Source organism: Papaver somniferum, chromosome 9 (genome assembly GCF_003573695.1).
Source record: "Papaver somniferum cultivar HN1 chromosome 9, ASM357369v1, whole genome shotgun sequence".
Taxonomy (NCBI): Eukaryota; Viridiplantae; Streptophyta; class Magnoliopsida; order Ranunculales; family Papaveraceae; genus Papaver; species Papaver somniferum.
The window spans coordinates 198,277,725-198,291,691 of record NC_039366.1 but is presented as its reverse complement, the minus strand read 5'-3'; the positions used below and the strand labels follow the sequence as shown (position 1 = coordinate 198,291,691).

At 34.8% G+C, this 13,967-nt stretch overlaps 1 protein-coding gene across 2 annotated transcripts; it reads right to left on the bottom strand.

Annotated features, from left to right (window-relative positions):
- Positions 1–2,085: 2,085 nt before the first annotated feature.
- Positions 2,086–7,532, bottom strand: LOC113313735. Of its 2 annotated transcripts, none has more exons than XM_026562532.1 (9): positions 5,821–7,532; positions 5,212–5,284; positions 3,913–4,006; positions 3,695–3,743; positions 3,528–3,572; positions 3,194–3,228; positions 3,020–3,101; positions 2,633–2,716; positions 2,086–2,534 (listed from the first exon to the last, which is right to left on the bottom strand). In XM_026562532.1, the coding sequence occupies exons 1-9, from the start codon at positions 6,199–6,201 to the stop codon at positions 2,376–2,378; spliced, it is 1,002 nt and encodes a 333-aa protein (XP_026418317.1). In that variant the 5' UTR covers positions 6,202–7,532; the 3' UTR covers positions 2,086–2,375. The 2 variants fall into 2 exon arrangements, with proteins under 2 accessions (XP_026418317.1, XP_026418318.1); XM_026562533.1 differs by having other exon boundaries at positions 2,086–2,498.
- Between the last annotated feature and the right edge of the window lie 6,435 nt (positions 7,533–13,967).

Here is a 13,967-nt window from a genome sequence, read left to right as displayed (position 1 = left end):
TTCGCAATCATACAAGAAGCTTTTTGGAAGCAATGGCCTTCACAATAGGGGCTAGAGATATTCATCGAGCTGAAGCCCTTGTTGTTTTATATGATCTTAATTGGATTGCTAGCAAGAATTTCAGTCAAATTATAATAGAAGGGGACAAAAAATCTATTATGGAGGCTCTCAGCTCAGGTAACCTGGAAGGTGTTAAATGGAAAGATAAATCTTTATTGATGGAGTGTGCCAGTGTGTTTGGAAAGTTGAAATATGTTCAAGTTACGTTTATTCATAGGAGGGCAAATAAGGTTGCAGATACTCTATCTAAATATTCTAGAACTCGTCATAGTAATAGCTATTGGTTATCTAAACCGCCTAGTATTATCTATGAACTCCTTTTGCAGGATCAAAAGGATATGCACTTAGACAACTAGTTTGAAGAAGTCTGTGTGTTTTATTTTATTGGTAGACTGGTCTTATGGTGTTATGTCTGTGAGTTTGTTTTCTTTTAGCTTTTGCGTTGTTTGGGGCAGAGTTTGTTAAGCTCGGTTGTTGTTTGTTTGTTTGATTTGTAGTTTTTCGGAGTTGGAGAATTATGTACTTGGTATTCTCTCTGATTTTCAATAAAATTTTATATTTCTTCAAAAAATAAAAATAAAAAAATAAATATGAGTTTGGTATGACTCTCAACCTTCTAGTTGATGCTCATGTTCTCAAAGGAAAATAAATACAATTCAAATGAGCAGCAATTTATCATATAAATGATCAATTAAAAAATATAAGCATGCCAAGTTTCAAATGACCGCCTTACCATTAAAGAAGAGGCCTTGAAAACCCAACTATTGAAAAACTTCAAAAGGATTCCATCATTAGATAAAGGTGTAAGTTGATTCAGAAATTTGATATAATCAAATATCATATTGAAGTGGCATGGACAGATGGATGCATCGAAGCAAAGTGAGAATCTGCAATCTCCGTTAAGTACATGAGGGCGATCATTTCGTCTTTGTTATTTTCTGAAAAGTCGGTTCCGAAAAACAAATTACAGGCACAATATCATAACTATAAAGATCCATAAAGCATTTAATACATTTAAATAGAAACAAAAATTAGGTTCAAAACACTATAATGTACAATTTTTTACCTTTACCAATTCTCCTTGGAACCTATTTGCAACAGTATACCGGTGTTAAAAACATTTGTATAAGTTCCACAAATTAACCAGCCACATCGATTTTTAATCAGATTTCATTACAATCTTTTAAAAAAAAATCGGGAAGAGACCCAAACAAACTTTTCTTCCAAATTCAGAGTTTTCATTTCGAATTCTAATGCTTCTTTCTCCGTGTACTATTATACGCACTCTATTCCAAATTTCAAAAAGGATTCATCAAAGTTATTTTCTTTTTGACTCAAAATGTGCTTCGCGTGCCACCCTAATAATTAAGTTGATGCTAGTTGTTCTTAGTTAAAAGCTGCTGGTCTTAGTAAGAATCCCCACCCTATGTAGGTTCAAATTTTACGATAAAACTTTACATATTCGACGCCAAGTATTCTTCCTATTTAGCCAAAAAATCACCCTTCCAGCAAAAAATGAAGTATTAGAAGTGCGAAGCATATGAGGTAACATTGTAAAGCTGAGCCTTACGTCGTGCACTCTGTTGGTAGTCACATGTTCCATTATTAGACCCAACCAAATCTAAAAGCTTGGATATGTTCCAGCTTCGTATCCACATTAACAGAGACAGACACTACGAGCTTACGATCAAATTACCCTTGAACGAAAAGATGGATTGTTCTCGTTTTGATAGAGAAAAGTGTCCCATCTATGTAAAGAACTTCGTTTTCTCTTTTGTTTTTCTTCCATTTTCATTATTCTTCATTCATAACTTTTAATTTTGCATAACAACAAGAAAGTGATTGATGACTTAAGTCTTAGTGATTGATGACTTACTTATTTGCTCACTGCTTACTTTCTTTGCTTCTAAATTCTTTTCCAAGCACTAGATTCGGAGTACTAGTGATCACAAGTATGTAAACTTGCATGTGTAGATCCAGTTAAGCCATTAAAAGAGAAGTTATTTGCATGTGTAGACAGGATAGTAGTATAGAAGTTAAAGCCATTAACCATTTAGGCTCGTGGAACAAAAATATATCAGAGGTCAATGTGGCCAAGTTTCTCTTTTCAGGCTCACCTAAGGTTAAAACTTAAAATACTGTTGACTTTGTATTCTGGCAGTATGGTTTATTTTTCAGACACTGCACCAAATTGTAGGTTTCCCAAAATGGAACAAGGTATAATGCCATACTGTCATGATATGCATGAAGAGGATATCTCGTACTTCACTCCCAACAAAGGTTTTAACCTCTAATAAACTCTAATATTCCATAACCTAAAAAGATGTGTGTCTCCGCTTGAGCCTTGAACTACGTCGCACCTGGTACTTTACATCCAGCCCCATCCTCTTGTCAGGATTTTCCTTTACATCCAGCTCCATCCTCTTGTCAGGATTTTCCTTTACATCCAGCTCCATCCCTTGTTCAGGATATTCCTGTCATGCATTCAAGGTAAAAAGTTCCGATAAGTATGTATCGCACTTAACTCACTTAACTCTACAGAAGGTTTTAGCTTCCAATAAACATTTCTAACCTCAAGGGAATCAGTGCTTTCCACCATCACTGTCTCTGCACTTTCTACTGATTCGCCCGCATTGCCAATGCTGTCTCGATAAACCTGTCATGAGTAAGATAAAAAGTTCCGATGAGGAAGTTTCTTACAGTAATGGTTATCACGTTAATAAACCTTAGGACCCTATAAAGTTCAAAAAAGGAAACACCATTTCAACAGTTCCAAACAGAAAACAGTTTACCATCTAAAATTCATATCTTGATGATATCAAATCTACAATAAAGACAAACTGAACAAATAGGACAAGTTTGGAAGCCAGCGTGGCGTTCTAGTTGAACCGAGTGTTTATTAGAATGTAAAATTAAGGAGCCATAAATCATAAATGAGCAGACTAATTTGAATACATACCAAGATAAAATCCTGCACATGTTTCTTCTTTAAGTTGTGATGAGTTAATCGATTTTCAATTTTATTTCGTGTTGTAGGATCCCTGCAAAGTAAAATAACCTTGAGTTAAACATCACATGCAGTGGCTTTATACAGATAAAGATTAAAGCAAGAGAAGTAGATGGAAACACTCACTCGGACAAAAGATAACCAAGAATAACAGCAATCGACTGCAGATTCATAATGGGAAAACATTAGAGCCAAAAAGAATGAAATATAAGATATATAAGATAAAAATAAAACCATTCACCATAAAAAGGAAATGCAGGTAAGATTGTTTTCATTTCCGTCTCTCATTAACAATATTTTGCCAAAATATTTCTAAGCTCCAAGTCTTTTTATAATTTTGTATTTCCTACTTATCAACAAGCATAAGATGTAAAAGGATTAGTTTATCCAAATTTTCGTTGCAGTTGTGATATTCATAACTATGACAACATCGAAGCAAGACTGCAAGAGCAATGCTGACCTGAACTGTGGATTCATATCGCAGTTTTTCCATGCAGAGCTCATACTAGTCCACCAGCAATATTATATGCAGAAGAGATAGACAAGGGTATAAGATTTTTGGCAAACAGATAAACTTAAAGCTGATATCATGAGAAGAAGAAAAAAAAGAACGGAAAGGATAGCTACCTCTTCATCTTCAAGACGATTCGCCATTGCTTCAACTTCTTCAGAATATCTGCACGAATATTAAGTTGATCAGGACCCAAGAAGGAATCTCAAGAAATGTCAGACATCTCTTGAACCAATGGTTTTAATAAATTAAGAAGAATAAATTCAAATTACAACTTTTAACTTTGATAAAAGAAGAGCATGACTTAAATAACCAAACAGGTAGGGTGTATTACCCTCTATAGAGCTCCATAAGCCAGGTGATTCTTTCGAAATCATCCTCCTCAAACTTTTTTAACAAGATAACTTTTTCCGTCTTGGCAATGCCACCTGAACAAGATAAGACGTCAGTAAATTTAAAATGTTACTTTGAAGCAGCTCTTGGTGAAGATGAAAGCAGGAAACGCATTTAAAGCAATGGTTATTCACATAGAAAAAAAAATACATAGGAGTACAAGACCAGATGATAGCTCATAACAAGAAAATAACCGATTGCCAAATCTTAGACATGAGGACACCAACAAAAGCTTAATTACACCTTTTTCAGAAAAAATGAGCACATATTCCCACCATGAGAAATCATACAGATTGCGGACAAAACTGATGCTTGTCGCCAACTGGCCATGTAAAAAAGGGTAATGATTTGAGAATCATCTTGTTTTTCTTCTTAGGAAAATCTCAACGGAACCCTTTCAATCTCTTTCTATTTAGATGTGAAGAAGTTTAGGTCGAATATTAGTTTCTACAGAAGTTACTCCAGCACAAAGTAGTTAAAATGTTGTATCATACCTCTATAGGCCATGTCCGATACACCTCGACAAGGGAGTACATCCGGATTTATTCGAAAAACTTGAGCAACTCTTAATAATAAATGAGCCTATTAAGTCGTGAGAGGGGAGTTGGCTAAAGAGAAAATGGGCTTATTGTGGTTGTGAGAGGTGTTGGCTAAAGTGAAGATAGTATGGGCTCATTGTTCCCGAAAAATTTCTTAATCTGTTTTATACCTGTTTTTCCTAAACATCGAAAGATATCATGTTTCACTGAGCATTGTATTAGAAAGACCATTCCACTACTCAATGCATTAACATATTTTTTGTGTGGTTAATGTGTGTTTGACCCTGATTTTTCCTGTTTGCCTGATACACTGGTTAGTGGTAAACCGTACATTCAGTGGCGGAGCCAGAGATCAATATTAAGCGGCGTAAAACAAAATTTCATAAATATGTGGGACTTAGTGGACTACATACTAAGCATTAGGTGGGCTAAATACACAATATAGTATAAATTAGGGGTTTCTATGTGGTTTTTAGGATTTTAGGGGGGGCTGGAGCCGGGGTTAGCCAACCCTTGGCTCCGCCCCTGCACACATTTAAATGAGCAACTAGGTATACAGAAAGGAAGGAAGAAACAGTGGAGTAAAAAGAATTCTTAAGATACACAACTATATCTCCGAAATCCAGGGACTCAAAGACTAACCAACAGACAAATGAACATTAAAAAAATTCAGAGTAGGCTATAAAATTTGCTTGCCTCACCAGTTAATGATGCGATTAGAGATATATGATGCGCTTCTATTTTTTCTTTCACGTGCGTAACGCTTGGTGGAATCTGAGACAGTAACCAGAGTAAATCTTGTGCATACTAGATATATTTCTTATAAAGATTAAAAACATATACATCAGAAGTTGCAGGCAAGAACAATCTTATACAAGATCATATGTTTCCAGTCAGTATTAATAAAACTTTCAGCAACATAAGCCACGAAAACATATGCATATCCAAATCCTAGAATGCCAGTTTAAACTCCTCTATAACAAACTACATGCGTGTTGGATAATAATTACACAAACTATTATCTCTAACTAAAGGAAGGTGTTGGATAATAATTCCATTTGCCAAATACTTTTGGATAATAATTGGCATGCAACAACGTTCAGGATCTTCTATTTATCCCAACACAATCCGACTGTTCACAACCTAATTATTTATACTTAGAACTCTTTATTAGGCTTATAAGAACTAGTAAAACAGGCCCTCTTATGAAGTCCTCTAGTTATTCCTTCACACACACGATGCAGATTATTGAAATGAAAACATGAGTAAATATGACAATTTCCCTAGAATTAGGGATTGGGGAGACTTACCTTATCCATGGAAGGCGGGAAAGCAGTGTTCCATGCCAAAGCATGTTTCACAAATTTCTCAGAAGCAGATTGACAAACTTTCACTGCAGTAGCAAGTGCCTCAATTGCAGATCCATAACAATAACCGAATTCCTCTTGCTGAATAAATTTAATCATTAACTGAACTCCTTCAGCATCAACAAAACGCACTATATTCTCCGAACATTCGAATAGAAAAAGTAAACAACTAAACAAAGTCTCCACCAGGTATTCTACGTCTTCATAATCCAGCGGGGCTTCTTCTTGTTCTTCATTAGGACTTTCAAGGGATGTAAGAGCATTTACTACAACAGTTACAGCACCCCAATTACCAAATTGAAGTCTATTTTCCTTACTAGACATCAAGAGTATCTAATAACCCCACAACATACTGTTTTAGTTCATCCCATTCGGGAGCTCTGAGTGCTTTAAACACCCATTCTATCAGTTGGGTATGCTTACCCGCGGTATCTGCTACATACGAATCAAGAAATATCATCTGCGCAATTGTTTGAAGTGCTGGGAAATAAACATCATCATATCCTGGAAACTTATCAAGAGTAGAAGCAAATACGTTTAAGGCTTCAGACTTAACCAGAGACTCAACGAAAACGGTAGCTTCTTCATGTTGACCATATATTAAAATATCCGGATCAGTTAACTTTTCGAATGTAAAAAGAATACAACTAGCTAAAAGGCTCCCACATTCATCATCTTTTAATAAACTAATCATCGATTCAATAGCCGGAAGCTTTAATACTGGGGAATAAAATTCAGGAACATCAACTTTTAAAGTTCCGAACCTTGAAACTACTTCAATAAGATTACCTTCACATTCAGCAAATTTAAGAGGATCAGATGATCGATTCTGACGAGCTCTAGTGTAATCATCCAAAAATTCTTGGAAAGATGTCTGAAGCTGCTCTGGATTTTCATGAACAGGTATTTCTAGTAAAGCTGGAATCTCTGGTAACACTCGATATCTTGTTGACGGGACAATTATACATCTAAAGGGTGAATTGGGATCGCCGGAGCCCAGCATCTCTACTGCACGATCTGAGACCCTAATCTGGATACAACGGATAGAAGGAGGCTGAACTGTTTCTAGGGTTTCTTATGACGACCTAAGAGGAGAGAAAGAGAGGATTTGCTTTTAAGTCGGCAAGTTATTTGGCTGACTCAATTTTGTATCAATCCTTTTCAGTTTTATCTTTAGAGATCGAGATTCTCTCCATCTCTCTCCAACGACTGCCGCCACCACTACCACCTCCTCCGCCATCACATCCGCCGCTACAAATAGGTTCACCTCCACTAATCCCACCACCAGTTCCAGCGCAACCTCCTGTACTTCCACCAAGTTCCCACCCCGTCCTGGACAATCTATTTAGACTAACGAATCGACGAGAAACTAAACTCCCCAACCGAATATAAAAGCGTGGATTCATTTCGATATCGATTGGATTTGTCTTGAAGTTAGAACAATGATTTTAGGTTTGATTTCTTCAGATTTTGTTAATTTTGTTCCTAATTCTTATCATGTTTGTGTGTATATTTGACTTTGATACCAGTTATGAAATGCTTTTTTCTTTTTCATTAGTATCGAGGATGGATTTTTTATATTTTTGTGGCGAAATTGTTAGACTCGGTTTAGAATAGAATCTTATTATGCTCAGTAATTAATGATTTGAGCTTCAGATTTTAGACCGGAATAGAAATGTACTTGTTTTTCTCAATATTTTGATACTTTTGTTGTGAATTTTATATTGATTTTGTATGTGTACCTGACATGCATTTTACTTCTCTGTACGGTACTGTACTTACATTTCCATTTTACTTTGGCATTATTGGGTTTAAAGGAATCATATGAGTTGTGGTTAGTTGATTTTTGTTGTCTTATGAGTAGTTTTTGATCAAAGACTATGCTTGTTTTGGTTTTCAGTAATTTAATACTCCCTCAGTCCCACTGTTAAGTCACCTAGTTTAAGTTTGCACAATTTTTAAGACAAGTATGGAAAATAGTAATTTTAAGCATTTTTTACAATTATACCCTTATGGATAATAACTAGTGAAATTTAAAGATGGTTTATCTCTCAAAATACTCCACGGATGTTCGCAAACTTCATACCATTGAAAAGCATTTTAAAACACCTACGTAACGAATATAAACATGCCTATCAAATTATGCATATTTCATATATTTTTTATAATTAAGTAAAAGGATAATTTCGGAATATCTCATTGTTTAGTGATATAGGTCTCTTATCATTGGGACAAAACCTAAAATCAAATAGGTCACTTAATAGTTGGACGGAGAGAGTATTGCATTGCATACTGATTCGATTGTTCTTGTTTTTGAATTAGATAAGGAAATTAGTGTTATGAATCCAATGACATCACAAAAATGGGGTGCAACATTAATTAGTGTTATGAATCCAATGACATCACAAAAATGAAATTCAACCTTATATCTTAACAAACTACTTCCTCCGTTCTTTTTTAATAGGTCAGTTTTGTTTTTAGCGAAATTTAAGGAAATTAAGAGAACTAATCATTGAAAGTGGTCCTCATGACACTTGTCAATAAAAGAAGTGAAATGAAATGGCCCCCATGACACTTGGTAGCAAAAGAAGTAAGTGAAGTGGTCCACGTGACACTTGTCATCAAAAGAAGTTAAGAGAAAAGTGGTCCCAACAAATTAAAATAACATTTGACTTTCCCAATCAGGAAACTGACCTATTTTTTTGAAACTTTTATTTACGTAAACTGGCCTATTAAAAAAGAACGGAGGGAGTAGATGTTTAGTAGTACTAATGCCGGTGTTATTGTTTACAACAGTGGCGGTGGATATTCCAACATTATTGTTAAGGAATTTTGTGGTTTGCTGGATTGTGGACGTGTATTGGTGTTGGACAGATGGTATTGGTGGTACCATTGGAGGTGGTTTGATGTTGGTATTGGTGGTGGATCAATAAGGTATACTGCTCTTGTATGTTTAACCAACTGTTGACACCATTCAGTTAGTATTATTATAATTATGAATATAGTATGCGATATAGTTGGCACAAATAAGAAGGTATATGGTATTTGAAGTTGTTAATCGGGTTGTTGTCTGGTTCTTATTGTTTTCGATGTTTATTGCAGGTATGTAAGAGATGATCATTTTCCTTTTTGTGGTTGTAATTTTTGATTCAGTTATTGGTACTCCAAACTATAAAGTATCTCTCAAGATGAATCTGTGGTGCAATGGTATCATAACTGACTCCACTCCAGAAAATGCATGTTCGATTCACGTCAGGTTCATTAATTTTAATGTATCATTTCTTGTGATCAACTTTGATTGTTGATACAAGATTTTGGGATGAACTCCGGTTGTTGACACCAGAATTAGGGATCAACTTTGGTTGTTGACGCCATTTTTATTTTCTTCTTATTTTCTGATTTTTGTTTTGCGGATCAACTTTGGTTTTTGGCACTGGAATTTGCGATCAACTTTGGTTGTTGACGCATATTTTTTTTTCTTATTATTTTCTGATTTTTGTTTTAGGGATCAACTTCGGTTGTTGATACCTGAATTTAGGACCAAAATTGGTTGTTGACGCATATTATTTTTATTTTTTTGATTTTTTTGTGGGGATCAACTTCGTTGTTGACACCAGATTTTGGGTTCAATTTCGGTCGTTGATGCCATATTATTATTATGTTTTTTTTCTTATTTTCTGATTTTTGTTTTGGGATCAACTTCGATTCTTGACTTCATATTTTGAGATCAACTTTGGTTGTTGACGCCATATTATTTTTTATTTTTTGGTTTTTGTTTTGGGGATCAACTTCGGTTATTGACACCATCGACGACGGCGGTGGATTGGTAGTGGTGGCGGCAGACTGGCGGTGGTCGCGGTGGCGGCAGACTGGCGGTGGTCGCGGTGGCGGCGACCTTGGACTTGTGGTGGCGGTGGTGGTGGTGGTGGAGTGGTGGTGTAATATTAGGTAGTGTAGGCGGTTAGTTGGTGGTGGATTAATGGTGGTTGAATGTTGTTGGTGGTGGTGGATACGTGGTAATGCTAGTGGTGGCGGCGGAGACGAAGTGGTAGAGAAAGAAATTTGTTGTTTTTTGAAATAAAGAAAAATATTATATGAGTGAGGGTATTAGGGTAGTCCATTTTTAAATGGATAAGGTTTTTAAATGATATGGGTATATTTGTTGTTGTATAATGGTAATTTGTTGGGTGTTAAAATTAGGGGTATTTAATTAATGTACCCCTTAATCTTTCCTGTATGAATCGAGTGGTCTGAGGCAAACTAAGGCCATATCAAGGCGATTGGTCGAGCGATGAGGCAAACTAGGGCCATATCAAAGCGATTGGTCGGGCGACACTGACCTTGTTAATTTTTGATAATTCTTCATCTCTCGATCAAATTCCTTTTGTCTTGATCTATTTTAAAACCTTTTTACATAATTTTCTTCTTCTTCTGATGGTTTTCTCCAATCGTTTCTGATAGTGTTTTTCTTTGATTTTAATTTTTATATCGTTTTTAATGTTTAGCTTTATCTACTTATTTGATTTAATAAAGTTTCGGTAAATATCTTTTCACTGTTTTCTAATTGTTTAATTTTTTTTATCTTTCTTTCAGATTAAATCATGAATTAAAGGAGGTTACAACATAGGGTTCTTGAGGCATCATCATGAGGTTTAAAAAAACATGATTTTGTGTAGGAGTTTTTTTAAGCAATTTTTTTCTCGATTTATTCAATATTATCTAAAATCTGGAATTGGGCTAGTGAAAATTTGAGAAGATAGCATTTTGATATGCTTTTTAGCATAATGAGATCCTACCTTGGTAGGGATTTGCTTCTTTTATTGTTGTCAGTTATTGGTCTTCAACTTTTCTAGGTTTGTGGAAATGGAATTGTTTAGTTATTGGTTTTTATTTTTCATGATTACCTACTTTTAGGGGTTTGTAGATTTCTCCGATTATTTTCATATACAGAGGTTTCTTAAGAATTGGATTATCTTAGATTTCTATCTATAAAGCTGAGTTATTGGTTGTTATACAATCTTGGTTTTTTTAGAATTATTTTATCTATGCGGTTCCTTCTCATAAGATTTCTCCTTGAAAGTTAAAATAAGGGATATGCTAATTTTTATTTGATTATTATCTAGTTAGTGGATCATTCTCGAAAGTTTTTTCAACTCTTGGCATTTCTTCTATCAGGCAAAAGTCTGTCTTCTGATTCTTAAAAAAGGGATGTCTCTGTCTGTGGAGTATCAGTGAGATTTTTAGATATGGAAATAATGATGAGTCTTACTTGCTTAATTCAGTCTTTCAAGTTATCTTAGATATTGAGTTAAAATTTTGAGTATTTTTATCATCAATTCTTTTTTAAGGAAATGCTATAAGTTATATACTCATTTGTCTTCTGTCCAAAGTTTTCACATTTTCTCTTTTGAGTGTTTCTCTTTATAAATTCTTCCTGATTGTTGAAAATGGTTGTTCCTGAAGATCAAGTGAGAATTCTAGATTTAGATAAAGATATTGAAGAATTTCATTTTAGACTTGACTTTTCTGTTAAGCACCATATTAATAGAGTGGACTATTGACTTTTCTGATTTCAAATTAGCAAAGCTTTTTATTCAAGGAATGCAAGGTTTTCTCAACATCTTTGTAATAATGTTTAAGAAAAAATAAGATTTAGATTTAACTATTGTTGTTGGACCAACTCTTTTATTTAGTCTTTTTTTTGCTACACAACCTCCGGGTGAGCTAGAATCAGTCTTAGATTTGGAATGGAACACAAATCTAATGCCTTTGCAGATAATATTCCTTTAGATCTAGTAAACAAGGGTAAAACTAGAGAAATAATAAAAGAAATTGGTACTGTAGAGGCTGTGGATACTCCTATGGGAAACTTTTATGAAGCAAAAGTTATGGTTCCTTTGAATTCTCGATTAGCTAAAAAATTGTGGTTTTTAAAATTTGCTAAGAAGACCTATTGTATGTCTGTTTTTTAGCCTAAGCTTCATTTTCATGCATGTAAAAAATGTTTTGTGCTTAATCATGATGAAGTTAAATGCAAAGAGATTCAAATGAGGATTTATGTAAAGGTTTTACCTGCTCCTTCTCCTAGAGATTCTCATGTTGTTGTGACAAAAGTGGTTTCAGTAAGGGAAAAAGGAGAAATTTTTGGTTCTGGGAAGATCTATGATGCTTCTGCTCATCTTGGTGTTGTTTAATTCTCAACCTTCAGCTTTTTTAGTCTGGGTCAATGACGTTTGGTACCACAATAGAAGTTAATGAAACACAAAATAACACAACTTAACATAATAACATTCTATTTTTCTGTTTGACTAATTCGCCCTCAACAAAACATAAGCTCGGGGTCGCACATACTTAACGTAATTAAATATTTAGATCCACTGTTTTTCAGGCATGATTGATTTGGGTTATATGAGATCAGGGTTTTCCAATTTTCAATCATCACTTCATCCATCTCAATCAAGAGCTAGCACAAGGACGTTTGAGCTTTTTTGATCGATAAAATAGATGGTTGTTTTAATGAAAGAATATTGATTTGGTCGGTAAGTTTGTGAGAAAGGGTTTCCAGTAAAATAGTTTTAATTAGGCTCATGATGGAAAACTCCTAATGGTCCCTTAAGGTTCTGAACCGATAATTCATCATTTTTGTGGGTTTCGTTTGTTGAATGATTACTTAGGGTTTACCGAAAATGTTGGTTCAACAGAAGTAAGTTTGTGTTGCAGCCGATCAACTATATGGTATAATAAAGTTTAAAATTGATTAGTTATGATGATTCATATCAATCTAAAAAACAATATCTTGTGTAACTGATTTCAAACCTCTATTCTTCAGACTTCAATAGGGTGTTGTTTCAATTAGTTTTACTTCTTCTTCAAACAGTAGAATCCTTAATGCGAAGCAGAAACAGTATCCACTAGTTATTAATTTTCCTTAATCGTTCCATTAATAGTAGTCGCAAATATGTCATACACCTATCACTAGGGTAGCGCAAATATGGTGTTATTAAGTGAAGAACTTGTCAGCGTTTACTCGGCTTAAACGAATTTGGGCCCCACGTAGTTCATGTGTCTCCTATCCATCAAATAAGAAACGCAAAAATAGTGCTATTAAGTTAAGATCCGTTTATCTCGGGTGCACACATTATTTTGAGTGTCGTTAATCAATCTCACTGAAGTCGCATATTCAGTGCTACTTTTTGTTAGGAATATTACTGACATTTTGCAAATTAGTCGTACATGTGCCACGTAATCAATGGTATTTTGTTAGATAAAAGAGTAAATATGTGGGTGAACAAAACCCTCAATGTTGATTGGTGGATCGAAGAAAATGGTTTGATCTGACTGCAACACTCGTTTTCCAGAAATTTCATAAGGGTAACGACCTTCACATTATATTAAATCCTGAAAATGGTATGCATTTTCTGCATGTTATCCCAAGTTTTTTCTCCTCTAATGCTACAACATCCTGCAAAATTAAATTCTCTCCTGGTTGAATCTATCTTCAACACTATCTACAGTTTGATCTACAGAGATTAAGTTACCTTTCTTAGCCTCATTAAACATCCATTTCAAAAAACCTCTATTCATTAAAAGTTCTCACAAAGTCAGTATATTACAGTTCGAACTGGATTTCTAACAAGAACACTAGTTTCTCAGAAAAGACCAAGTTCATTACAATCGAGATCAACATCTGCATTTACAGTACTCACTGCAAAGAATCCCTAGTTACTAATTGCTAGCTTTTACATCATAGCATTCAAAATATTCATTCACACCCATTTCAAACTGCTAAAAAGAAGGAAAAAAATCCACACTTACTATAATTGCACTGATATAGTTCATCAAGACAACAAAATGAAAACAACTATTTGGACCGGCCGGCTTACATCAACTTCCAAAACCTTCTTCCTGAACATCATCTTCTTCACCACTATTGCTGGATGCAGCAAGACCATACCCATCTGACACATCTTTATCCTCCTTAATTTCTTCCTCATCATCTTCCTCATCTGCTCATTTGATCTCTGGATTTCCATCAACATCAAGGCCCTCTATCTTCTCTCCATCTGAGTGGATATCTAAATGCTCTCGCA